This window comes from Neolamprologus brichardi, chromosome 22 (genome assembly GCF_056152115.1).
Source record: "Neolamprologus brichardi isolate AB-2024 chromosome 22, ASM5615211v1, whole genome shotgun sequence".
Lineage (NCBI taxonomy): Eukaryota > Metazoa > Chordata > Actinopteri > Cichliformes > Cichlidae > Neolamprologus > Neolamprologus brichardi.
This window is the reverse complement of record NC_142124.1, coordinates 3,775,346-3,802,787: the sequence shown is the minus strand read 5'-3', so window position 1 is coordinate 3,802,787 and position 27,442 is coordinate 3,775,346. Positions and strand designations below refer to the sequence as shown.

The 27,442-nt window shown below is 41.9% G+C and overlaps 1 protein-coding gene across 5 annotated transcripts; it reads left to right on the top strand.

Moving 5' to 3' along the window:
• Positions 1–630: 630 nt before the first annotated feature.
• iffo1a (intermediate filament family orphan 1a) lies at positions 631–26,710 on the top strand. 5 transcript variants are annotated; one of them, XM_087835143.1, is made up of 10 exons: positions 631–720; positions 1,035–2,127; positions 14,848–14,908; positions 17,338–17,433; positions 17,709–17,849; positions 17,925–18,109; positions 18,216–18,333; positions 21,547–21,636; positions 21,896–22,026; positions 23,256–26,710. In XM_087835143.1, the coding sequence occupies exons 2-10, from the start codon at positions 1,163–1,165 to the stop codon at positions 23,407–23,409; spliced, it is 1,941 nt and encodes a 646-aa protein (XP_087691269.1). In that variant the 5' UTR covers positions 631–720; positions 1,035–1,162; the 3' UTR covers positions 23,410–26,710. The 5 variants fall into 5 exon arrangements, with proteins under 5 accessions (XP_087691269.1, XP_087691268.1, XP_087691266.1 ...); XM_087835142.1 differs by having other exon boundaries at positions 17,922–18,109; XM_087835140.1 differs by having other exon boundaries at positions 631–716; positions 17,709–18,109.
• Positions 26,711–27,442: the final 732 nt, after the last annotated feature.

Here is a 27,442-nt window from a genome sequence, read left to right as displayed (position 1 = left end):
AGAAGATCACTTAAGTAAGTTGGAGCTACACCGTGCAGGGCCCTATAGGTCATGATTATGATCTTAAATTGGACCCTATAAGGCATTTAAAGCACATTGTGATATGCAGTTTAAATTGTATACAGTTTAGAATGGACAGGTCTAATGCTGCACCTGGCTTTTTCATACAAATCCAGCCCTTTGATGACATCTAGTCTGTAAAAGTCACTTTTGTGACTATGAAACACCTGCCATGTGTAATGAGTCTAGTTTGACAAACCCTGGTGTAGCCGAATGTAACTGAATGTGAGCTGGCTCTATAATGTGCTTTTCTCTATGTTACCATAGTGGTTTTGCATAAAGTGGAAATGCATTTGTAGTCTGACTGCTGGAAGGTCGTTAATGCATCTGGAGTTGGTCGAACTGTCCAGTTTCTATGAAAGTGTCATCTCTGTAAACTAACAAGTGCACAGATTGGCGCTAGCTTGCTCTCAGATTTGTGCTTGTTAAACTATTAAGGCATTTGGCTAATTGAGGAGCTCTAAACTTGGGTTGTAGATGCTCCTTTAGTCCGGTTATTACTGTAGTTGAAACGTCTTGGTGCCCTGCTTTCAGAATGAATACGGTAAGCTGCAGCCGCAGTCACTCGCTTGTTTATTCCTGGTCTGTGTCGCACCGCTGATTCACTGACTTCACCTGATTACCTGGAGCCACAGTCGGCGTTTACACCTCGGACTGTAGGTACGTTGCATAAATGTTCATAAAGGTAAAGTAATATTTATTTAGCGTGATGGGTTTTTCCCTCCAGTGCTTGAATTAAGAGAAATCATGTTTTGGTAGTGCGCATCGCGGCTCTAATCTCGCTTTAGAAATTAGTCCTGCCTAAAAGTTTACCGTAATTCTGCTGCACGGTGCAGTGGTGTGTCTGCTTTTACCAGTTTTATGCTCCATTGTGCGCGCACAGCTTTACTGCAGTGCTCGTTTTGGATTTGATCATTTTGCTGCCATTTTGGGCCCTTAAAGCATCATTTTAAAACGCATCCTCTGACTTTCAGCGCACAGCTCCTCCGCATAAAGAGGATCATCGGGTGTAATCGAGAAGAGGCTGCTGGGCCAAGTTCCACTTTTGGATCATAAATATATTAAATTATCTCTCCGGGTGAATCTATAAAAGTCTGGGTTCATGCCGGATTTCGAGCACTTCAGATTTTCCTACTCTAGTATGAATCCGGTCCTGGAGGAGAGCGGTTTCCTGGCCCCGCAGCAGCAACCTCCCCAAATGCCGAGCCAAACAGATTCCGCCATCCCAGACCCGGGCTACTTCCTGGGGGACCACGGCAGGTTCGGGCTTGATGGGTTGTCCGGGCTGGACCTGGGCGCTCTGCCACCGTCGGGCCTCGCCTACCTGCACCTGGGCAGCCCCTTGCACCGCGTCCCCCCGGCGGCCACGGCTCTGCGCAACGACCTGGGCTCCAACATCAGCGTGCTGAAGACCCTGAACCTGCGCTTCCGCTGCTTTCTGGCCAAAGTGCACGAGCTGGAGCGCAGGAACAAGGTGCTGGAGAAGCAGCTGCAGCAGGCTTTGGAGGGCAACAGCGGGGGCGATGGACACCAGAAGCCCCTCACTAAAGACATAGGAGTCCAGACCGGCTTCATCGGGCCGATCCCTGCAAGGCCGGGTTACATCCCGCTCCTCAACGCCAACAATTCTGCCTACCTGCCCGGAGGCCTCCTCTCCCCCACCTTGAACCCCCCTCCTCTGTTTGACAACAAATACCTGAGCACGGATTCAAACTCCAACCTCACCACCTCCGGCTTCTCCATCAGCCCGGCTCTGAGTCCCATGGACCCAACCAAAACCATCACCAACATCAACGAGAAGTACTCCACGCACACCGGGACAAACACCTCCACCGCTCCCCCACCTCCCCCTCCTCCGCCACCTCGCTTCCTCCCCGGGACGATCTGGTCTTTCAACCACACCCGCCGCTTTGGCACCGGGAGGGAGTCGTGCGTCACGGGGCCCGGGGTCTCCTGGACGCACCCGGACGGCGTTGGAGTCCAGATCGACACCATCACGCCGGAGATCAGGGCTCTGTACAACGTGCTGGCCAAAGTGAAGAGAGAACGGGATGAATATAAAAGGAGGTAAGGGGCGCTGGGTGATAAGATGCTTTACCTGTGATGTGGAGTTTTCACCACGGTGTGTGTGTGTGCGCGTGCACAGGTGGCTGATTACAGGTGGTTTATGACATCATGGGTCTGATTTTTGTCTTGGAGAGAAAGGATTCGGCTGCTTAGACATTCACAGATTTCTTCTGCATCACTGAGCATATTGTCAGGTTCCAAACAGCCCAGTTGGGTCAGCAACTGCCAATCAACCAATCAGCTTCTCTGTTATACTTGTCTAATAGACCTGGGCCATGGGGTCAGTGGCTCTGTTGAACTCTTAGTTAAATAATAGCTGTAATTGACAAAATAATAATAAAAAAAATTAAAATAAAAGTTTTAATCTTAATAAAATTAAAGAAAAATAACAATTTGCTTTAAATTTCCAATTGCAGCAACAGATTTATATAAAATAATAACACAATTTGGTCACACAAAAGAAGCAGTGATTAAGGTAATAGAAATTATTCATGCAGCACCTTTGAAGCTGAGTTTACAAAGTACTTTGTCAAACCATCAAAAGTGATATTCCCAGAAATAGCAGCGTAATAATGAAAGTTGCAGTTTGCTTCAAAACCTCAAACTTTTGGCTCCATGTCAAGTTTCAGGTTCAGTAGGTCTACACCCGAGAGCTGCAGTGAAAGAACAAACTTACAGTGAAGCTGAGTTAAAATAACAAGAAAATAGGAATGCAAAATACACATTTTCCTTAACAAATAAAAGATATCAAACATTGCAATAACATCAGACAGTTAGTAAAACAACAAAAAGCCCAGAAGACACAATATGAACAAAGAAGTAGTTTATAAAAATATGTTTTCAGATGTGATTTAAATCAACTTTTTTCTTTTTCATGTTGCTGTTCATGTGTCTTTCTTCACTGATAAATGTGCTCACCTTTTACTGAATGCAACCAGTTTCTAAAAAATGACACTGTGTAAAATGTAAATAAAAACAGTGATTTGCAGATATCAAAAACACACATGAAGGGAGAAAAATATCAAAGGTTTAAACTGAGAAAATTTAGCATATCAAGAAAAATATTCGATCATTTTGAATTTGATGGCAGCACAACGTCTCAAACACGTTCAGAGAGGGTTGTGTTTACCCCTCTGCTGTCTGTGAACATCTGTGAACATCTGTGAACTGAGTTGACCAGCTGCTGTCCTGTTCTTGTCACAGGATTCTAGCTGCTCAACAGTCCTGTGTCGTCTTTATCCTATTTTCCATTTTATGATGCTCCAAATGTTTTCATTGGTGAAGGTCGTTCAACCTCTGACTTTTTTACCGGAGAGCCATGCTGTTGTATTTGATGTAGATTTAGTTTTGTCTTCCTGAAATATCCAAGAGCTTCCCTGGGGAAAAATGAATAGGGATACATGTTGCTCTAAAACCTGTATATACCTTTCAGCATCGATGGTGCCTTTCCAAAGGGGCAAGCTGCCAGTGCCTTATCGGCACTAATGCACCCCCATACTGTCAGAGATGCAGACAAAGATTGCCGATAACAGGCTGGATGGTCTCTCTTGTCTTTAGTTTGCAGACACAGCATCCATGCTTTCCAAGTAGAATTCCACATTTGGATTGTTTTGCTTTACCTCAAATGTTAAATGAGCTTCGACCCAAAGAAGGCGGCAGTGTTTCTGGATGTGTCGTTCTCTGTACATGACAGATTAACCCAGATTGAGCTGTGCTCACAGGTAATGATTTCTGAGTGTATCTGAGCCCCTGCTGTGCATGCATCACAGAATTAATGTCTGCTTTTAACGCAGTGCCACTCAATGACCCAAAGATCCAGCATCCAGGCATTTTAAGCCTCGCCCATTGTGCACGGAGATTTCCAAAGTATAGGAAAAATAAAATTCCTCATAGTTTTTGTCTGTTTAGCTGAGCGTTAAAAAAGAGAGAAGGATGTAGTAAAAGAGGAAAGCATCACTCTGAATGTTTCAGGGTCATGTGACTCCTTTTCTCAGAATCATATCGACCTGAAACCACAAAATATTGATGACGGGCCGCAGCAGCAGCAGCAGCAGCCGCAGCAGCAGCCGCAGCAGCAGCACCTGCCCTCTGATACCAAGAAAACACCAATGCTGCTCATCTTTAATTTAAAGTAAATAAGACATCATTTGAAGGCCTTTTGTTAGGAGGAACAGAAACTTATCATCGATGTAAAACTGATTACGTTTCTACTACTAAACAAAGTAAGTATTGGTTTCCAAATACAGATAAAAGCACCACTGATATCTTGGATGAAGAATAGTGAAAGTGTGCAGCTGAGTAAGAAAATGGCCGATGCTTTCACCAAGCTGGCTCCTGTTCGTCTCTGTAGTGATCGATTAGTCAGAAAAACATGAAACCTGATAGTTATTATATTTAAGTGCAGTCATAAGTCACCCTGCGAGAATGGGCGCTGCCATTAATGTGTCTGACTGTACGAGGGCGAGGGCGATGCTGCTGATCAGTGAGCAGGGCTGCTTTACAGGATGTTTTTAGTCGATCGCTTTTTAAAAGAGCTGCAAAACTCAGCAGAAACACTGTTTGAGTCATAAAATCTGAAAGTGCTTTGCCTTCATTTGTCAGCTGTTTATTTCTCTGGATTAATCAGTGAACTCTGGTGCCGGTCGCTGCTTTATTTTGAGGACTACTTGGATTTTTTTATGAGCTTTATTACAATTTACATGTAATTTTATGACATCTTATTTTTCCCTGGGGAAATATGTAGTTGGTGCAGAGCAGGGTGCTTCACATAATTACACAATCCTACCCGGGGTTTTGCTAATCTTCTGCAGTAGATTTGTTGTACAGCTCGCAGAAAAAACCGTTTCACTGCTGACCTGTTCCCCTCTTAAAGACATTGAAACACTATTTTGCACCGCTGCTTTATGCTGAAAAAGCACTGACCTCACTGCTTTGTGCATCAGCCTGCTGAGGCAGGAGGCCTCGACATGACAGACCTTCAGTCACATCGATTTCACTCAACAGCAGTGACTCCCTGACCTGTGATGTTCAGATGCTGCTGAGCTTTAAGTTTTAGCGCTGCACTAAATTACATTAAATTCTTGTCTTTGTAAGACCTTTGAGAGTGACGTGCAGATAGAAATGATTTAAAGATTTGTGGGCACCAGTTTGAATCATTTTAACATGTTTTCAGTAATTTTGTCATGACAGGATTACTGCAGTGTCCTTAAAGCATTCGCTACTCTGGCTGACTCAAACGTTTAATGAAGTAAATGAAAGAGAAACTCAGAAAGCAGCAGGTTCATCAACAAAAATCTGACATTAATGGTTTATAGACATATTAAACACGACATGCTTGGTTTGGGTAGTTTTAATGTGGGGCTGCCACTCCTGAGATACTTGAAAAGACACTTTGTTGCCACATTTATGTGCAGTGGAACTTAAATGAAACATTATTCAGTGTGCTGGGTTAACGTTGCAAATAATTTAACCCAAACCACGGTTAAGTGTTTAAATTTAGCAAGTAGATTTTGGTGTTCAGAACTAAAAACCTCATTGTCAAAGATGTAACCTAACCTGGTAGCTTTTGGTGCCTACGCCTGACATCATCGAGTAGTTCTAGTGCTTAAATTGAACTGAGTAGCTTTTGGTAGCGGAGCCTCGCCATCAGTGTTGGTCAAGTTACTTGAAAAAAGTAATCAGTAACTAATTACTGATTGCTTCCCCAAAAAAGTAATCCCGTTACTTTACCGATTACTTATTTTCAAAAGTAATTAATTACTTAGTTACTTTTTAAAAACACGATTTACAACCTGAATAGGTGATAAAGTGATAGATCTTTCAGCCCAATTCTACTTTTTCTACATAATCATCATACAAAATGTAATCAAATGGAAAAGTCTCTTTTTAAAACTTGTTTTATTAGTTTTAATCTTTTAACTTTATGCATCAAGCAAAAATTTAATTATCTGCAACATTCACTGACTGGAAGAAATTTGTTTAATATTTAAACCTATTTTTTGCACATTCCAGCACATAAAATATTTTTTTTGTGTGTTTACACTCAGTCTTTCAAATAGATGCAAGTAAAACACAGCAGAAAATAAATAAAGTCAAAGACTAGCGGTCCTGTTGCTCTATTTTCACCTGTAAAGCAGGAGTGGGGTAGGCGGAGGTTTACCCTGGTGCAGGTGTGCAGCGGTCAGTGGAAGAATCCGCGAGTTTCTCTGTGAGTTTCCCATTACGTCGTAGCTACTCGGTGCTTGTTTGGAAGTTTAGGGTTTTTTTCGCTGTAAAAAGAAGTTTTCTTCCCACGCACAGCGGACACTAATGTTTTTGTCACTTTTTATGGAATCAAACTCAAAGTAAGGTCAGTACTTCCACGCTTTAAACGCTGCACGCTCATACTCTCTCTGCACTCGATATATGATCCATTGTTGATCTGCACACAGCTGTTGTCACGAACGTCGCACTCGCTTACGTCACTGTCATGAGACATTCTCGCAAAAAAATCACGTTTTAGTAACGCAGTAACGCAGCGTTCCTACGGGAAAGTAACGGTAATCTAATTACCGTTTTTGCAATAGTAATCCCTTACTTTACTCGTTACTTGAAAACAGTAATCAGATTACACGCGTTACTGCCCATCTCTGCTCGCCAGTAAGGAAAAGCAAAAGTAAATCAATCAAAGAGAAACACAATCCCAAACCCTTCCATCCTCCTAATCAGGACTTTTATGTGTGCAGGGAGCTAACGAGGGTTTTTATATATTATTTTACAAATTTTCTTTGCAAGTTTAATTATCTACCATGGAGAGCCCTTTAAAAGCCTGAGTCGATGCAGCTCTGACGGACAAATGTGAAAGTCTTCCTTTTATTTATTTCCTTGCTGGCAAAACTGTGTCACAGTTACATGGGTTGAGCATAAAAACAAAAAGCAGGCTGAAAAATTACAAATACACAACAATATTCTTCCTGAGCTGACTGATTTTCTTTGCAGTGAGGATGAAGGTCTTCAGTTTTCCTTTCATGTGACACGTTCAGCTTCATGTGTGTCTGCAGGGACACGCTGTCTGGGGACAAGTTGAACATGAGCTGTTGTTTTTCTCTCTCATGAGTCATCCCCTCCTTTCTTTCTTTCCTCCTCCTGTTTGATCCTTTTTTTCTATCCCCCCTCCTCCTCCTCCTCCTCCCTGCCGGGTCTTGTTTTGGTACCTGCAATGCAGCACTGGCCTGTGACCGCCAGCAGTGATGTCACCCCATCTGACACCTCCCTCTCTTCCTTCTCTCCATTTTATCTTTTTACCCTCTGCTTCCCTCTCAGCGTCTGGCATCTTATTACATTTCTAAATGCTCTCACTCTGCCCGCTCTTCCTCTTTGAGTCTCTCTGTCCTCGCTGACTCCTCATCCCTCTCTGCACTCCCCACCTCCCCACCCCACGCTTCTGCAGCGTCAGAGAGCCGCTGACATCAACACCTTCGTCATCATCATTAGCTCGTCTCCAAACTACACAGCTGCAAAATGCTCGAGTTTCTTACTCCGACGTTCTGCATTTTGCAAACATTAATAATGATTAATAGAAGTTAAAAGTATGCAGACACGTATGGAGGGCTGAGCGTGCCATTTAATAAGCACAGCGTTAATTTTACTCCCCGTATCTGGGAAGTTATCCAATCAGATGTTGAGTAAAAAACAATAAAGCTGACTGTGTGCAAGTGCCAATAACTGCACTTCCTATACTGCCCACTCGAGGCTGACTGCAAGAGTGAAGCTCAAACAGGAAGTCTATGAATGCAGCTGTACGGTTTATGAATGGAGCTGGCAAATCATGCTTTAGCACTCCACCATCGTGTCCCAATCTCTGGCTCCAACAAAAGAAGTCCAACATGGTGGTAACCAAAATGGTTAGCTCTGGTGACATTATAGAGGCTGCTTATATGCAGTTTATTTGACACCGTTGGGATGTTTTTCTCCCAAACAGCGCTGCTGAGGTGATGTGAGCTGATGTGCTTTCACTGGTCAGACCAGATCAAACATCTGCAGATTTTCAGCCACATATTGCACATAAATACACACTGACACTGTTGTGTTATCTCCTCTGGCATTAATCGCTCACTCTGTAACAGAGAGCAGCAGATGTCAGAGGAGAGCGAGACAGCATCACCTTGTATACAGACGCAGGTTTCCTGATAGTGGTGCGACATGTCTTCACTCTTTTTCTTTTTTTATAATTCAAATATTTATTAGATTTTGCATTTTATAACAGCAAATACAAAGATGCAGCAACCAAAAGCAAGAAGCAAACAAACAAAAAATAAACAAATAAACAAAACAAACCAAAACATAAACAGTGAGGTTTTAACAGATGTTGTATTAAGCTCAAATGTCCAAGTCAGGTAGACATGTAGGTGCAAAAATTGTCCCCCTGTTCCAGCGCAGCTTCCGACACATGATGTATTTTTCCCAGCATCTTTTCGCACGCAACATTCCCAATCTTTCTGTCTTTCCACATTTTAAGCGTTGGAGTATGGGAGTAGGGCTGGGCTATATCATACCGTTCATGGTAATACCGGTGTAATTTTGGGCAAGGATAGGAAAATGACATAAAACGCGCATGCGCAGTGCCTTTGTTTACATACGCACATGGCGGTGACGCAGGATGAGAAGAGCGAAAGTGGATCGTTGAATGAAACGGATGAACCAGAACTGGTTTGTAAAAATGCTGCAGCTTCACTGGTGTGGAACTGGTTTAGCTTTCGTCCGTCAGACACACAACAAAGCACTATTTTTGGTAGCGCATGCTAGCGGGCCGTCGTTATTACCGTGTTGTTTGGAAAATACGGCACACTTAAAATCAATCCTTTGATTTTTCTGAAAGTCGACAGAGCCCCTTATAATCCCGTGTGCCTTATGTATGAACTCTGGTTGTGTTTACTGACCTCGAAACGATTTTATGTACACGGCGCTCGAAAATCTGTCAAATGTTTCAGTACGCACCGCTTGATGGATTGTCGGAGCATTACGGCTATCGTAGGCGGAGCCTCGCGGAGTGATACGTACTGTGCTTCAACATAATATTACCGTATTGTGTGTGTATAACCTCTTAAGTTTTGTTGATATTATACATGGTTATGCTGAGGATATGTCGGCCAGTTTCCACTGGAAATGCCTTTTGGTTAAACTGTCAGCAAAGAATTTGCATTTGCACTGTTACATTTTTATATAACTTTAATGCAGATAAAAAAAAGCTGCTTGTTTAAGTGAAAATACATTGATGTTGGTTTTTTTTTTGCACTAATTAAGTTGTGGAGTTGTAAAGTATTTTGTCTAGTGTCAATTATATCGTCAGTTACATCGTTATCATAAATTTTCAAATGTATATCGTGATAAATATTTTTGGTCATATCGCCCTGCTCTATATGGGAGTCCTTCCAGTGTTCCAAAATGACACGGGCACATGTTACCAATGCACTACTTAACACTCTAAACTGGTGTTTATTTAATTGCGGCACCTCTACTTTGTCTCCTAGTAAACATAATTTAGGTGAGGTAGGTTACAAAGTGTCCACCCCTGCAAATAATTCAGTACAGAGTTCCAAACTGGGAAAACCAGCGGGCATTCCCAGAGGGCATGTATCAGAGTACCTTTGGCTTGTTGGCATTTCCAACACGAGTCATCTCTACCAATCCCCATTCATACAGCCTTGAAGGAGTATAATAGTATCTGTTAAGAATTGTGTATTGAATAAATTCCCCCCTGGCTTCCCTGATGTATAATCCATTGTTCGACAATATAGAATCCCATGTACCTTCATCCATTGTACGCCCTCGATCCCTTTCCCAAGCTTTTTTCAGCACATGTCTTCACTCTTTACTCCTTAAGGGCCTGTTAGGTTTCTGTTTATTTCAGCCTGCTTATTGAACAACATGACTGGATGTGCATTCAAACTTTTTCAGGGTGGACGCTGCCTGTGCAGCCATCATTGTGCACATACTGTTCTCATCAAATCACGTCTTTGTTGTCGTGTCAGAACCTCATCATTAAAGGTACAGGAAGGTCGTCACATGCATCTTTAAGGGGGAAATATTTAAGGAAGAGTGTGTGTGACTGTTTATCCCCCTTTAACTGTTATAAGTTGCACTCACTGGTCACTTTATTAGGTATACCTCTCCTAGTACAGGGTTGGACCCTGTTTTGCCTTCGTTTTCATGGCATAGATTCAACAAGGTGCTTGAATTATTCCTCAACAGTTTATAAACCGAAGTGGGAAATTCCCAGTGGGTCAGCCGTTTCTAAAAGACCAGACCAACTGGCACCGACAGCGATGCCACGTTCCAAGTCACTTAAATCACCTTTCCTCCTTATACTGCTTTTTGCTTTGTAATTCAGGGCATCGTCTTGATAGTGTCTGCATGCCCAAATGCATTGGCTGATTAGAGCTGAACTAAAGAGGGTGCTGGTGAGTTTATAACTGTGTGTGAGGTGCAAACGTCACATTTTTTCAGGAAAAGTTGCTCATTTAAATGTATACTAGGTGGTTTTTTTTAGGTTTTTGTGGACCTGTTGTAGGTGTTGTCACACTTTATAAGGAGATCCACTGTGTGATGATGAGATGGTAAAAAGAGGTCAGGAGAGGTCGAGCAGTTTGCTTTTCCACAGGCTGTCAGTTTAGCATAGTTTTGTTTTTAGTTTTTAGTTTTTAGATGTCGGCATGTTTAAGGTGGTCAGAGTAAATCCGATGTTTGTCACTTTTGACGAGGATGTTTTTGTGAAATCTTTGTCACAAGCTTCTCATTTTTCTCTTTGTCTCTTTGAAATTGAAACAGTTTTAAAATCACTTTGTTGGTGAGCTTGACTTTGCTCCAGGTGCCGTTCACCGTGATTAATATTTAGCAGCTTTGCTGTGTGATGCTGCAGCCTTGGTGATTTTACTTTTTGGCTCCTGCATCTATAAATAAACGACAGAGCTGCTGTTTACTGAGGTGTTTTCTGCCCGTGTGTCACCGATGCTCCCTCTAAGGACAGAACAACAACCTCTGCAGATGTAACTTCAGTGTGAGGATGGTGAAACTCACATTCACAGTATTGCCCAGCTCTGATTAAGGTCGGCAGCTAAAACCTCATCGGAGATAAAGATCACAGTCTCAGTCTCAGTATGAAATGGTTCTGAGCCTTTCAGTCGACATTGGCTCGCTCTGAGAACAAGTCGGTTCCGGGTGGTTTGATCAAACGAGCTGCGTCGTTACTGCAGAGGGCTTTTCAAATCCTTTGACGTCACATCTGAGTGCAGCGCAGCGGCCTGAGCTCATTCTTAAAAAGCTCAACAACAACGTCTGCATCACCCAGCAGTTAGGACGTCAGCGCAGGTACACCGGCTGCTGTGTCTTTAATCAGTCAAACGCACCGACCACCAGCAGCCTCACTGCAGAGCCGCGTGTTAGGACTGGCAAGCAGACGAGAGCGAGGACAGCAGCTCGCTCTCTCTGGTTTTCATATCTGAGCATCTCTGTCACACTGACTCGTGTCGTTGCAGCTGAAACACACCAGCTGCTTCATAGTTAAGATTCAGGCTTTGCGGTCAGCTTGTTGTTGCCTCTCCAGAGCACCTGTTGTCATTGTCATCGGCACCAAAGCAGATCAAATGGATTCACAATGGTTTATGCTTCCTAACAGTGCAGAATAAGAACCCTGGAGTTTAACTGACAACAGCTGTGTCCCAAAACGTCGGCTGCATCCTTCGTAGGACCCGGCCTTCGCGGTCTACGTGGGCCGGGTCCTTCAAAGACCGAGAAGGCCGGAAGTGCGAGGCTGTGAAATGGGACGGTCTAGCCTTCAGATTTGCGTCACCGCTGTCTCGGTGGAGTTTAATAAACTCGGCCGTCTGCTCCTTGCTGTCTAAAATATAACAGGACACTGGAGTAAATTCTCGACCGTCTCACACTTCTGTTTAATCAGTTTTCTGTTTGACGTTTATTCAGCTGTGTGAAAACCCCGGAGGAACCCACCCGGGGGATTAATAAAGTTTTATTTAATCTAATAACTTTGATCTCAGCCAAACCGATTTACTCCAGAACAAATAAAACACCGAAAAAAGCCCAACAATAACATTTTTAAGTTATCCGAGTGACTTATATCATGATTAACCTGAGTAGCGAAAGAGCGGGGGTCTGAAAACGACGAAGCCCGGAGTCCGCTGCTCTCGCCGGCTGGAGTGACCACTGACTGACCCCCCCACCCCCGGCTTGCTATCGAGCTGGTGGGTAACAGACGTCTCCGAAAACGTCGGCAAATATGCGATGTCTTGATTAACCAAGCAGATATTTGATGTTTACACAGCTACTTTCTCGCCTGAAAATATGTTAAAAGTTTATTTTGTGACCCAGAAAGATTAGTATGAGTAATTTTAAAACTTAGTAGCGGCCGCCATTGTTGGCAGCTGAAATTTGGCTGGGCCGCGCTATGAATTCTGGGACATGGTGGGCCACGAAGGACACACCCGACCCATTCTTCAAATTTGGGGAAATAAAGGACGCATTTGTCGGCCGCATTTGAAGGAGTCGACAAATTGGGACAGCCTTCGTCGCCTGGCTGTGACGTAATCGGCCTTCAAATGCGGCCTCCGGAGGATGCAGCCGACGTTTTGGGACACAGCTTTTGTGTTGCACTGATGGTGTCACTACCTGATCCGTACCAGAAACCCGATCGGTACCCCGCATGCGCGAAAGGTGTCTACTTCCGGTCGTAGCGTTTTACGATAGTTACAGGTCAGAGTATCTGTTAAGATGTTAAGAATAAGTATGTCTTAAAATGTTTCCGATAATGAAACATTTAATATAATGTAGACAAAAACAAAAAAATAAAAAGATAGTTACAGATCGGGACTCCCCGATCCTTACTGCGCATGTGCAGGGGTTTTCTTCTTCTTCTGTTCGTTTAATGGCAGTTTACTCCCCAGTGTACGAGGATACTGCCACCTGCTGACCGAGCGAATGAACCCTATTGTAAACTGAATTAGCGTCATTACAAACGTGTGTTAAATTTGATTTAGTGATAGTCGAGTGGGTTTATGCTTGTCTGTGTGGAGAGGATTGTTGGAATAGTGATGATGATGTCCGCTATCACTGTCAATTGTCAGTAAACACTTCATCTGGCTGATGAATCTTCACGTGACATATTACAAAGTCTGTATTATTAACTCTGTAATTAGGCGCCATTCTTCTTATTTTACGGCGCTGTTGTTCAGGGAACGCTCTCTGTTGAGGAGAAAAGTGTGAATTTGTTTGTATACGGATTATCCATAGTTTAAATGTCCCGGTAGTCGAAAAGGAGGCAGAGCTGTTGAGAAATGCTAGGAGCTAACTGGGCGCTAACCGTATCATTCAAATATATTGAATGTCGCAATGTTGGCAAAGAGAGGAAGTGACGTAAGATTTGCGCATGCGGGGTACCGATCGGGTTTCCGGATCGGGTAGTGACAGGCGGTGTGTTCTCTTGATCAGCTGTTCAGGAAGTCATGTGATGCACATGCGTGTGAACATGTGACTGCAGAGATTTTATCCCAGTTTAAACTTTCATGAGCTAAAACAGATTAGACCACATGTCCTGCTATCGTATATCAGCTTTATCTAATCCACTGATCAGTCCACATCCAGAAGCGTTTCTTGTCACAGTTATTTTTGAGGTCTTTTAGCTTTTAACCAGTCATGACACGGAGCCACAAGCTTCCTCTGATCTCGTGTTACTTCACATATGTGGGGAATGAGTGCAAAGACATCCGATCAATACTATACATTAAGCTTTAGTGTCGTATCAGGAGAGATGGCTGAATATTATTGAATGTAATCGGATTTAGTCTGACTTGATTACATGTTGGTGCTAATGAGAGTAAAACAAACCATTTTTCTTTTAATATCATCCTGAGGTCGTATTTATATGAGGCAGAAGAGGCATCGCACCACAGCACAGGAACCAGATACGAGCCGGTCGTCCTGCAGCGTGCTCTTCATGCCGTCATGCTCCAAATGCAAAACACTTCTTGGTTTCTCCTTATGTAACACATGCTGAGTAATGACAGCGGTGGAGCTGGGAGGGGCCATGATGCTGCACAGTGGGGGTCTGTGTCAGGTGATCATGAAGGTTTTTGCCTTAAAGCTGCAGACACGAAGGTAAAGAAGCGAAAACTCATCATCAGCCTGTTTCATTCCACCTGAAAAAATCTCCACGGTAACCTGACAGACTAATTATTGTGACGTCAGCTAACACACACAAACACACACACACACACAAAATCAAACTGTATTTCCCAAAGAAGCCACCAGCTGCAGTTGAAGGTGGAGGAGATGGAGTAAGTTGAGTCAGGAGATGAGAGACTGCGATCAGGGGCAGGCGAACGCCACCAAGGAGCCCATGTAAGAGTGAGCTGTCAGTACTACTCATGAGGACGTTTAATGGAAATGAGTTTTCTCCAAAGGGTGTCAGAGATCAGGCGAGGAGCTCGAGTAGAGCTGCTCATCATCAGCTGGTGGCTCAGTCTTAGGACACAGTAGACGGAGTTAAACTCTGTAGGAAAGTGTTGCTTAAACTAAACAGCTGATGGCCGTGGTAATGCTTTGTGGAGTATGAATGCACTCACCTTCTTTTCTACTTTTATTACATTTTATTTCGTCACACGTAAACCTGTCTGTCTGCTTCAGAGAGTTTCTGTGCTTCACTCTGTGTGAGACGCCTGATTGTGTTTGCAGATGGGAGGAAGAGTACACCGCCAGAATGGACCTGCAGGAGAAGGTGGCTGAACTCGAGGAGGTAAAATTGACATAAAAATATTAGCTTGTGTTCAGATTAAATGTTTCTCATTTTAAAAGTGTTGTTTGGTTTTACAGACACAGTCAGCTTCTCATCATGAACTCGGGTCTGATGATAGTCAGCTTTTTGAAGCTGAAGCATCAGCACATCAGTGCAAATTTAGCTCGTGTCGTTTTCATGAAGCTTGGTAAAACTGATTTTACTTCTGATCCTTAACCTCCTAAAACCCGAACTCTTCCACAGCATGCATTTTTAATTTCTCTTTGATATTTGGGCTGATTGGGACCAGGGTTTTAAAAGTTTTGCAATTTTCATTAGTTTTTATTTTTATTTAGTTTTGACTTCAGATTTTCAATTTTATATCAGTTTTAATTAGTTTTTACCAATTGTTTGCTAGTTTAGTTTAGTTTTGATTAGTTTCAGTTATAGTTTTAGTTGTGTTTGCAATAATTAAGTGTAACAAAATCCCAGTTTCATCATATCAGTCATTCTGCTCATCCTTGGGTATGTTGCTATTCCAGCTACCATACTGCACCCTGGACAGGTCGCCTGTCTGTCGCAGGGCTAACACGCAGAGACAGACAACTCACATTCCCACCTATGGGTTCTTTAAATAAATAAATAAAGGCAGATGAACAACCATTGATACCAGGCAACTATAAAATGTATATCTTGGCCCCAATGAGACTATTAACTCTCGCAGCACCGGGTGTTCGTAATTTTGGTTCAAGTGAATTGATAAACTTTTTGAAGGTAATTGACTCACACAGTTGTGTAGATATCCCCGTCCTGTTGTCTCGGGATGCATCACGCTGCCTTGCCTGGGGTTAGCTTCTGTTTTCTGGGGATGAGGGTTGAGTGTGCTCCCTTACCTTCTCAAGCTAAGTTAGGTTAGCCTTCTCAAGCTAACCTAGCTTACCTTCTCAAGCTAAGCTAGGTTAGCCTTCTTGTGTGAGCTTTTCAAGTGCACTTTAAGGTTTGTGGGATTTTTTTCCCTTTAGAAATGTCCCTCATAATTTGTCTGTTTCCACTACAAGACACTTGCTTTATCCAAAACACAGTCATATTCAAAGTAATCCCAAATTGGACTCTGGCTCCCGACTTTTCCTGACATGATTCTGCGCGTGGACGGAGCAGCAACACAGACGACTCGACTAACGTGCTGCCACCTGCTGGCATAATGAGACACAGCAAGAAAAAAATCTGGAAACTAAACTTTATTTTCACCCTTGACTCTTGTATGACACGCACACATCAATGAAAACTAAACACATTTTTGCTATAAATTCAGTTAATTTTAGTTAGTTTTGTGAACACTCATTATAGTTTTACTTAGTTTTCCTTTTTTTTGTTTTTATTTTTATTTCCGTTAACGAAAATGTTTTTTCACTTCTAGTTTTCGTTATTTCGTTAGTTTTCGTTAACGATAATAACCTTGATTGGGACCTGATGAATGTAAAAACAAAGAATAAGCAGATATTTTTTTTACCTGATTTTTGTTTTTAAGAAAAATCAGATCCACATATGAGGATATTCGTTTAAAATTTCAATAGAACAGTAGCAGTATAATGTCCTCGTAAGTGGATATCAGGCCTTTGTAGAGCAAAATGCAGTATTTTGGTCTAAATAACCCAAAATGTGATGTCCACATATGTGGACGCAGGTCCTAGGAGGTTAAAGTAAGACGTGTGTCCTTCGGTAAACTTTGTCCTCTCAGTTGGGGATAGTTCAGTTTACCTGGAGCAGTAATATTGGTGAGCAGTTCGAGAGCGTTGCCACTATTTCTATTTTCTGTTTTGAAAATGCACAGAGCAGAGAAAACAGCTGTTCCAGGGTTTTTACAAATCCTTAAAAAGTTCTTAGATATGTAACCTCAGATGTTTTAGATGTTCTAACACGTCATCAGATATACAGATATTTTTAGTGCTTAGAGCAGGGGTGTCGAACTCCAGGCCTCGAGGGACGGTGTCCTGCAGGTTTTAGATCTCACCGTGGGTCAACACACCTGGATCACATGATTAGGTCATTACCAGGCCTCTGGAGAACTTCAAGACATGTTGAGGAGGTCATTTATCCATTCAAATCAGCTGTGGTGGATCAAGGACACATCTAAAACCTGCAGGACACCGGCCCTCGAGGCCTGGAGTTGGACACCTGTGGCTTAGAGTTTGCATTCACAGAACATATAACCTGCTCAAACTTTAAATAAAAAGAGGAGAACAAGGAGATAAAAGGAGGAAATGTGGGTTTAAAACTTATGGGTCCAAGAAAAAGCACCGGGGATGGGATTGAGATGAGCTGAAAAAACATTTCAAGTTTTCGATTGAGGTTGATCTGCAGCTGTAAGAAAACATCACCTCACGGATGTCTTACGCTTGCATGCCTGTGCAGAGCTGATCGATGTGACCAGCAGATGTTTGTGTTTGTAGGACCTGCAGGAGAGCGAGGTGTGTCAGGACGAGCTGGCTCTGAGGGTGAAGCGGCTGAAAGAGGAGCTCGTTCTCTTCAAAGGACTCGTCAGCAACGTGAGTCTGCTACAGCTTTATAAAAAGACATGAGTCGCAACTTTTTATGCATTAATTACATCTAATTACACGTGTCGTCATGGGACTGTGCACGTAAGCTCGATTGGTCCATATATTGACAAAGGTTTTGTTTTAATGGTGAAATGCTCTTTTTTCCCCTTTTATAGACAAAGAAAAAATACACAGAAAAAAACATGATATTGTTAGCTTTGTGTTTATTTACCAGAAGAAGAGGAAATGTGACTAAAATGAAAACTTTTCTGTCTTCGGGTCAGAACCTGTCAGATCTGGACACTAAAATCCAGGAGAAGGCCATGAAGGTGGACATGGATATCTGCCGCCGGATCGACATCACCGCCCGCCTCTGTGACGTTGCCCAGCAGAGGAACTGCGAGGACATGAATCACATCTTCCAGGTAGATCCACGGCCACAAAATGTCCTGAACCGCCGTCTGCTGCAGCTGTCAAACCAACCCGTCTCCACGCAGCAGGTGCCCACGCCGCCCTCCACTTTGAGCCGCCGGGTCCGAAAACACAGCGGGCAGTCGTCGAAGGGCGGGGACGGAGACGAGCTCAGCGTGTCGGAGAGCGAGGGAGGTGGGGCCAAAAGCGAGGATTCGTGCAGCACGTCGGCCAATCAGATTAATGAGCAGATGCAGAAGATGCTGAACCAGCTGTGGGTGGTTTTTTTTTGTTCTTTGTTTAACGTCTGAAACTTTCAGAAACGATGCTTAAACAACTGATACGTGTGTGCGTGTGTGTGTTTGTGTGTCTGTGTGTAGGAGGGAGTGTGAGTTTGAGGATGACTGTGACAGTCTGGCCTGGGAGGAAACTGAAGAAACTCTTCTGCTGTGGGAAGATTTTCCAGGATACACACTGGGAGTGGAACCACAAGGAGAGGTACGCACACACACACACGCGCGCGCACACACACACACAGGCATTGACAGGATTAACATTGATTAAATGCTCCTTGCTTTCTACCCTCGACAGACACCGAGCACAGTGATGCTGTATGTAATACAGGATATAACACATGTTGTGTGTCTGATAGTATTTAGCAAAAATGAGAAAACATCTGCACATTTCATGCTTTTCCATTTAAACGAGTTAAACCCGGAAGTGTTGAAACACTGCAGCAAACGTGTGTGCTGCGGGCGGTCTATCCTTCAGGCTCGGCTGCTCTACCAGAGGCCTGGAGGTCGTGCTGCAGTATCTTAGCTGTTCCTATAAGACTGCGCTCTTCTACACAGAGATCTCAGATGTAGTTCCTGGGATCTGCTGGAGCCGCTCACCTAGCTGCACTGCATTTAGTGCAGCTAGGCACTAAATGCACATCTTCTCTGAGCCCTTGGTACTTTGCTAGCTTCTCGTGTTCCTTGGTTTTGATGATGCTGTCATTCGCTATCAGTACGGCCGTGTATCTTCTGCTTCTCCACCACCACTGTGTGTGTTGGTTAGCCACCACCATGTTGTCCATCTGTATCTGGAAGTCCCACAGGATCTTAGCTCGGTGATTCGGCAGCCACTTGGTTATGGCGTTCCATATGCGCCCTGCCTGGTAGGCAGTCTCCAGTCTCCCTCTCCATGGTGATGGTGGTTACTCTCGGTAGGTATCGTCTGTAGCGCTGCATTCACATCATCTAGTAGAGCTTCTGAGGGTACTTCATGTAGTCTTGGTAACCGGCTACTGGAGGATCCAGGCTTCAAGCTTCGCGCACTAAACAATCCTTCATCCATCAGGGACCCAATCTCGGGTGGGGGTGATGATATCTCCCCCTGACCCCTTACCGTAGCATGTGTGTTGTAGTCTCTAGCCATAAAAACACCTACAGCTCACTTCTCATCAGGGCGCCCTGGTTCCTCAACACCTGACGTGGACCTTGTTGATCCATTATGACTTCATAGTTATCGCTCTGCAGTAGGCTTGCTTAACGTGGGGGGACCCGTACTGGATACAGAGGCCTCAGGTGGGAATTAGACATGTAACTCCTGCTCCTGAGGCATGTAGTCATACTACTATGCTATCCAGCTGTCTGTGTGTGTTAGAATGTATCTAAAAATAAAACATTTTTAAAAAAAATATGAAGTAGCATCCTGAAAAGTTGGATCATGGATTAAAGACACCGCAGCGTCATGCTAACAGAAGGTGTTCGGTGTTTCCTGTCAGCAGCAGAGTTATTTTGTCCCACTTGGATGACCTGACCTGGTGGACGAGCTGTTTTTAGTCTGCAGCCGCGTCAGAGTCCATCCTGCTGACCTGTAAGCTGCTTTTAACCAGATAAACTAAACAAGGTTAATGACCCGCTGAGTTAGGAAACTAAACAGACCAGCAGAGCTCATCTCATTTAATTCAATGAATCCTCTTTAATTTAGTGTATTTGTTCTTTTATTACCCCTCTATTATTTTTATTTTATTATTAGTCAATGAGGTTCTTTTTTGAGTGTCATTCTGTCTGTAAACATGAGAGCTCAAAAAGCTGTAGGTGAATTCAATAAAACTTCGGTGTCCAGAGGAGGGTAACGTTAAAAATCCATTAAAATCTGGCGTACGTCCTTCAAGCTCTTCAAGGTCAACTCATTGATTTGTTGATTGAAAATGGACAAAAAGAAATGATTCTTACACGTGTAGTATTTACTGTCAACTTATACATTAGAAAGTAGTGTGTAAAGATTGTAAGTGTGACCTCTGACCTCTCCTTTAAGGTCAGTATATTGATCTGAAGGTCACAGCTAATAAATTTTTTTTTTTAAAACATTTATTTATTGGTTTTAACCAGTTTTACATGGTGCACCCTGAGCAAAAAATAAATAAATTAAATAAATTAAATTAAATTTAAAAATAATAATAATAATAATAATAATAATAATAATAATAATAATAATAATAATAATAATAATAAAAATTTAAAAAGTAAAATAATAACAATAAAATAAATAAATAAATAAAATAATAATAATAATAATAATAATAAAAATTTAAAAAGTAAAATAATAACAATAAAATAAATAAATAAAATAATAATAATAATAATAATAATAATAATAAAAATTTAAAAAGTAAAATAATAACAATAAAATAAATAAATAAATAAAATAATAATAATAATAATAATAATAATAAAAATTTAAAAAGTAAAATAATAATAATAAAATAAATAAATAAATAAAATTAAATAATAATAATAATAATAATAATAATAAAAATAAAATAAATAAATAAAAACAAAACCACAACAACAACAGAAACAACATAATAATAGAAACAAAAACAAAGCAAACCATAACATAACCATAATAAAAATAATTCTACTCAAAATGATGTTGGGTATTTATGAACTGATGAAGTATCCGAGGAAGCACTGAAGCCTTTTTCTTTGTATTTTAAGCAGCAGCTGGTGTTATGACTGAACACCTCAGGGTCACTTCACTCACTCAAAGCTTCATAATTAAAACCAGCTATTCCACCACATCCTTTTCCTCCCTTTTAACCTTTTTTCGAGAGCAGATACATAAAGGAAATCAAACTCAAGTCCCTTCATTTTATTAATTCAGTTTGCTTTTCTGTTTCAATATTGACTCAAATATATTTGTTGGTGATTACAATCTTAATCATTAAAATAATACAGAGCAGTGGTTCTTCACGCTGTGACTGGCTGATTATTAGAAGCAGAACTAATCTAATGCAGTTAAACCTCAACGAGGGAAACGCGTCTGGCTGTGCACTCACAGGACGCTCAGCCATGAACAGCTGTGTGCTTAATGTTTTGGGGTTCCTGCGGGGACAGTATTGATTTTGAAATGGTCATTAAGTTCTGAAAGAAAAGGTTTATGTGACTATAAATATACATTTTCTCTTATTTATCTTTGTAATGATCTTTGTAATGTGTAATGACCTGCTAGTGCCAGAGGATGGCAGTATTGCACCTAGAAGCCGTTTGTCAAAATTTCACACAGAAAAACAATATTTATTATTTTATATTATTCTTATTTCTGTTATCTTCTACTTTATATGTTTAGACTGTTGACTAGTTTTCACATTTGGACTTTGACCCTGAAAAATGTCAAACCTGAAGCAAACTTGGACTTTTTCGTTTTTCTTTTTTTCTGCAGGAGGAGTCCATTGAGGAAGTGATCAAAGACACGGAGTCTCTGTTCAAATCCAGAGAGAAGGAATACCAGGAGACCATCGACCAGATCGAGGTGAGAAGGTCAGGTGCTGTTGGCCCTGCAGCTGTGAATGTGGACGTGTTAATGAGGGAAGAAGAACAGTGAGCTGGAGGCAACTGATGCAGAGACCTGCCACACATCGCCTGCATGCGTTTCCCCCTCACTGTCCAAAAGCTAAAATAACCACAACTAAAACTTAAAAAAGAAAAGACAGAATAAGATCTTAAAGTTAGCAGCAGCCATGAAACAGCAGTGGGAATGTCAACATTTCTGCCTCTCTGTGCGTCTTCAGCTGGAACTGGCCACAGCGAAGAGCGACATGAACCGCCACCTGCACGAGTACATGGAGATGTGTTCAATGAAGAGAGGCCTGGATGTCCAGATGGAGACCTGCAGGAGGCTCATCACACAGAGCGGAGAAAGGTAACACACACACACACACACACACACACTGTTAGATTCACTGGTCGTGCTCGTTTACATGACCTGTGCAAAACACCAGGCTAGAGCTCATGGTGAACAAAGATCTGGGTATTGTAGTTTTACTATGGCAGACGACCAGTGTCATGGTGTGTGTTTCCCACCTTTCTTTGGTGTTTCCATCAAGGGCAAAAAAAGAGATTAGGAGATTGGTGGCACGTTTGGAACGTATCCATAGAAATGACAGATGCTGACTTCTGATTGGACAGCAGCAATACCAGACTCATTTTTATTGCGTATACATATTTAGGGAGGATGTTGGTATTGCACTGCAGTCTCTTTAGCATTGTGCTGCTAATAAACTGGGAACTAAGCGTGTCTTGAACTTTTTCCCCCTCATATATTTAAGCTTTAAAATCTGTGACGCCTTCACGATGATTTAAAGAATATTATGTACGGTGTTTATGAGAAGCTGTAAATAAATATCAGCCCTCTTCCTGCAAAACTATGGTTTCTACAGGACTGTTAATCTGCCGTCCTGGGATGAGATATCAAAATATTTTCAAGGAACTCAATAATCTGTCATTGTGTTTGATTCAGCTCCACTCCTGAGGGTTTATTCAATTCAATTTTATTTATATAGCGCTTCATAGATACAGAGAGAAACCCAACAATCATATGACCCCCTATGAGCAGCACTTTGGCGACAGTGGGAAGGAAAAACTCCCTTTTAACAGGAAGAAACCTCCAGCAGAACCAGGCTCAGGGAGGGGCGGGGCCATCTGCTGTGATTGGTTGGGGTGAGAGAAGGAAGACAGGATAAAGACATGCTGTGGAAGAGAAACAGAGATTAATAACAGATATGATTCAATACAGAGAGGTCTGTTAATACATAGTGAGTGAGAAAGGTGACTGGAAAGGAAAAACTCAATGCATCATGGGAATCCCCCGGCAGCCTACATCTATTGCAGCATAACTAAGGGAGGATTCAGGGTCTGAATTGGTATTCAGAGAGCAATAATACCAATTGGCTTGAAGGACCTGGTCTCTACCTTCATCCTGAATTTTGGGGGACCTGAAATTTTGCTGGTAAGGTTTGCTCAGGCAAACCTGCGACGGTCAGGTTGGGTTTTTGATGAGCTGACAAGGAAAGGCACAAAGGCAGGGTGAAAAGGTGTCTAAGGTGCAGCTTTTTGTAATTTACCTGCATTAACTTCATATCCTCATCACAGGAAGTCCACCTCGCTCATCTCGCTGACGGTGGATGACTCTGACAGCGAGGAGAAGGACAGGAAGAAGCCGGCGCTCCCCGCCGACTCAGAGATCAGCGACTCCTGCTGCGGCGTCAACGCCGCCATCCCACCTCTGACCTGGAGGAAACCCTAACACACGCTTCCTCTGAGGAAGAACAATGCAGAGCTTCCACACGTCTAAAATCATGTCTCTGTGATTTCTGTCACATTTTAAGTCTCCAGTGTGATTTTTACTGATCGTAAAGTCAGGCCAACATGGCAGCCGGAGATTCAGAGCCAAGCGTGGAGGTTTTCACTGCTTTATGAGGAAGAAGAGCTTCTCCTTACTGATGAACCTGTAGTTTGTTTGCAATATTAGTTATAGTATATGAAGTCATTTTAATTATAAAAGCCGCAATAGTAATAGAGTGTGTGCGAGTGCTGCCCTCACATGGTTACCAGCTGTAACTGCACATCTGGAGGTCAAAACAAAACTTGACTGCACTTTAAAGAAAAGATGAGATGCCTGTGAGCTGCATTATTGTGTTTGCACAGCGAGCTCACCAAAACTGTTGTTTGTAAAATGTCTCTGACGCTGCAGGATTAAAAGGACGCACATACAGGCTGTAATGCAGAAAGAAAGCAGTTTGCACAGCTCGCTGTTCCTGCTCCGTGTTAAAGTGCAGTGGTTTTATATTACACTGACGTTAGCAGCAGCTTCAAAATGTTAAAGCTCACGTTTAATTTGATTCTTTGATTATTTGTAACTGTAAAGACAAAAATCCAGTGAAAGACCAGCTCGCCTTAAACAGATTTCCAGGACTTTTTTTTGGGGGGGGGGGCATTTTGAAGGTTTGACCTTCACAATATTTACCTTACAGAAATCTTACATAGGTTTATTTATATGCACTTCTTCTTGAATTTGAAGTTTCTGCCAGTATGCTTTGTGGTTGTTTGTTTGTTTGTGGCTAATAGACATTAGCTTATGTTAGCTAACTAGTGACAGAATCGTTAACTGCGGGGAAAATAATAACATTACAAATTTAAAATGACAAAAATCTGTTTAAGGGGATCACATTTGGGCTGCAACAATGAGTTTGTTGTTAAGAAACTGTGTATATACTGTCCACTTTCACTGTCTGTGTCTTTAGTAGTAAGTCGCTATTCGCTGTTTGGCTAGCAGCCAGCTGTTAGCCATACTGTTCTGGTTTATAAAGCACTTTAATAAATCGGGACAGTGTGGAGGAGAGCCTGTTTGAGTCACCAGACTCACAAGCTGAAGTTCACACTAAAGCCTTCACTTTTCCTCACTTTTAATATGAAGTAATCCAGTCAGTGAGATGATGTGAGGAAAACACATAAGGTTTCAAAAAGCGCTTTATAAACCCGAACATTGCAGCTAACAGCTAGATTTTTCCGTTTGAGTGCAGCTAGCCAATCAATGAAAGCCAGTTACTGCTAAAGAGACAGAGGATGAAAGTGGTAACATCAGCCGTGATATTTGAACAGATTTTGATACTGTGTAGTAATATACATGTAGTAATATAGATAATTTGGGCTTTTTGTAAGCTTTTGTACAGTTGTGGTTTCAGACCTCTCTCTCGCCTCCAGATCCATTTCAGTTTGAAAACATCGAACAGGATCGGTTTGACAGTGTAAATGCCAGTTAGATTTCTCACATTTTCTACAGATGATGTGGTGCTAAAAGGTAAACTCTTATATTATGACAGTAATACTACTTTAAAAAGCAGGTTAAATCACAGTTAAACTGATTTATTGTGGAAATGCCATTTTTTAAACCTCGGTCTTGAAGCAATATTTTTTACGTTAAATAATGTGGCAAAATGTACATTTCCACGTATTTTGGTGTCTGTGTTAAGATTCTATCAGGAATTAGTTCAGTATTTTGGGGATAACGTTAAAATGGACCTAAACAAATGCTCACGTGAAACATGTTATTAAATCAGGGCGTCCACGTCCCCACAGGACAAAAGTTTAGACTGACAGTTTTTTTTCTACCCATGGATCTGTATGATGTCATAGAGAGAGGATATCCTGATACCTCCTACAGAAGCTATCACACAGTTCACAGTTTAACTTGTATGTCTTTTTATGAGGGGCAGCCAATCAGAAGAGGGTTGGCTAATAGGGGGAGGAGCTACAAGAGACAAATAAGGATTATTATCAACTGAATTATGCAAAGCTACTCTAACATAGCCCAAGAATAACAAATACAGAAAAAGGCCCCCTTTAATCTTACACTTCAGGTAACACTCCCTTATTTTATGTTATTTATTCTTAATACTGTTCATTAACAAGGCAATAATAGGTGTAATTTTCAGGGATCGGGAGGTATTTTGTCTTAAAGATGAAGATGCCACATTAGGTGGGACATACACGAGGATCAGTCACTCTGTGGTTTATTTTTCTTGCCAATATTATAATTCACTAACCTGAAATCCATTATTATTCCCACACAGCCCTGCTCTTAAACCTCTGACACATCTGTAATTTCGACTGAGTTAATTAAATGTAAATATGTATTTTAGGGACTCTGTGTACAGTTTGTAAAGGACAAACACTGTAATTAATGTACATACCAATGCTGAAGTTGTACTGCTGCTGGAAGCTTCGTGGTGTAAATTTGGCTGAAACGATTCATATTTTTTACTTTATTTTTGTGGGGTTTTGTGGCCTTGCTGTTGCTCTCAGCTAAATCAGACCTAATGTTAGTGTCTCAGCAATAACGCCCGCATCGGTGTAAAGTAAGAAAAGTCGAGCAAAAAGGCCTCCAGATGTGACTCAAAGCAAAAAGAAACAAACGTGTACAGGATGCTGCAGGAAAAGAGTCCTCATCACAACTTTAAATATGACCGTGCTTCTGTCTTTGCTGATGCTTTGAATGTTTTTGAATGTCATCACATCTTTGATTACTTGAATGTCTGCTTGTTAAGTAACCGGCCATATTCACCAGAGAAAAAACAGACCCATTAAAGGAACAGTCTGACCTGCAGTTTTCTTCACTGAGCGCATCAAAAACATCCAATTTAAAATCGTTGTTCTTTTATGTGATCTCAGTGCAGGGAGAGAAAAGAGCAAAGAGTCATTTTGTTCCTTTAATGATGAGAAAACAAAGCAACAAACTGCTATCATTCAACTTCAAAGCAAAGCTTTCACTCACCGTAGGAAACAGTGCAGACGCTCCGTTAGCCGAGCGCTTCGTATCTATATTATCTGAATGTAAGTGGAATCTGTGGAGAGAAACGTGAATTTAAAGATTTCAGGAAACAGAGGAATGAAAGTGTGACTCAGATGAAAAAGAAAAGGCAAATAATCGAGCTGAAGGATGAAGCCGTTTGTAGGGAAACCTATGAACTGTCGGGGGTTCAGGTTTGAGTGGTGCACAGAGCTGTATGTATGTTTGATGAAGAGATGAGCAGAATAAAATACTTTGAAGAAACTTAATTCTTTGGTTTTGTTCCCATGTAGTTACTCTGTTCACTCATCAATGACTCTTTATTATCCGCTGCAACATTTGGTGTTTTTTCTGGCTGCTCGTGTTAGTGAACAGAGGAGGTGCTACAACACCTGCTGTCATCATCCACAGAGCCTTTTACAGATGAAAGTCACATCCTGACGCCCTGATCTACGATGACAGCAGCTGGTCACAACCTCACCAGAAAATACCTGGTTTCTCCTTCAGGTTTTAGATCTGAAGAAGCGTTTTGGATGAGACGACTTCTTTTGATATAATTTGCTTACACGAGTCTGACCTCAGTGTCTGATCTCAGTGGATTAACTGGGCAGAAATGACATGTATTCAAATTAAACACTAATCAGTTGTACTGTTAGTCTGAAATGGTTATAGAGAAGCACACACTTAAAAAATAAATGCTTTGTATTCAGATTAGATTGTTTCACTCTTTCAGAGACATCGCAGTTTGTCTTTACAAGCCCAAAGTTCAAGAGCAGGCTCCACTCGTGACTTGCTCTTTTTCTTCGTGTTTGCCATTTCAGAACTTTTCCATTCAAAATAAATCAATCAAGTGGAAATTATTCTAACAGCTATGCACTACAATGCTGTGCAGTGTGCACAAAGCCCGGGGGGGGGGGGGGGGTACAGAAACCAGTGGAGATGAAGGTAAAAATGACCCATTTTAAAGTTAAGAAATCACGCAATTTTCCTG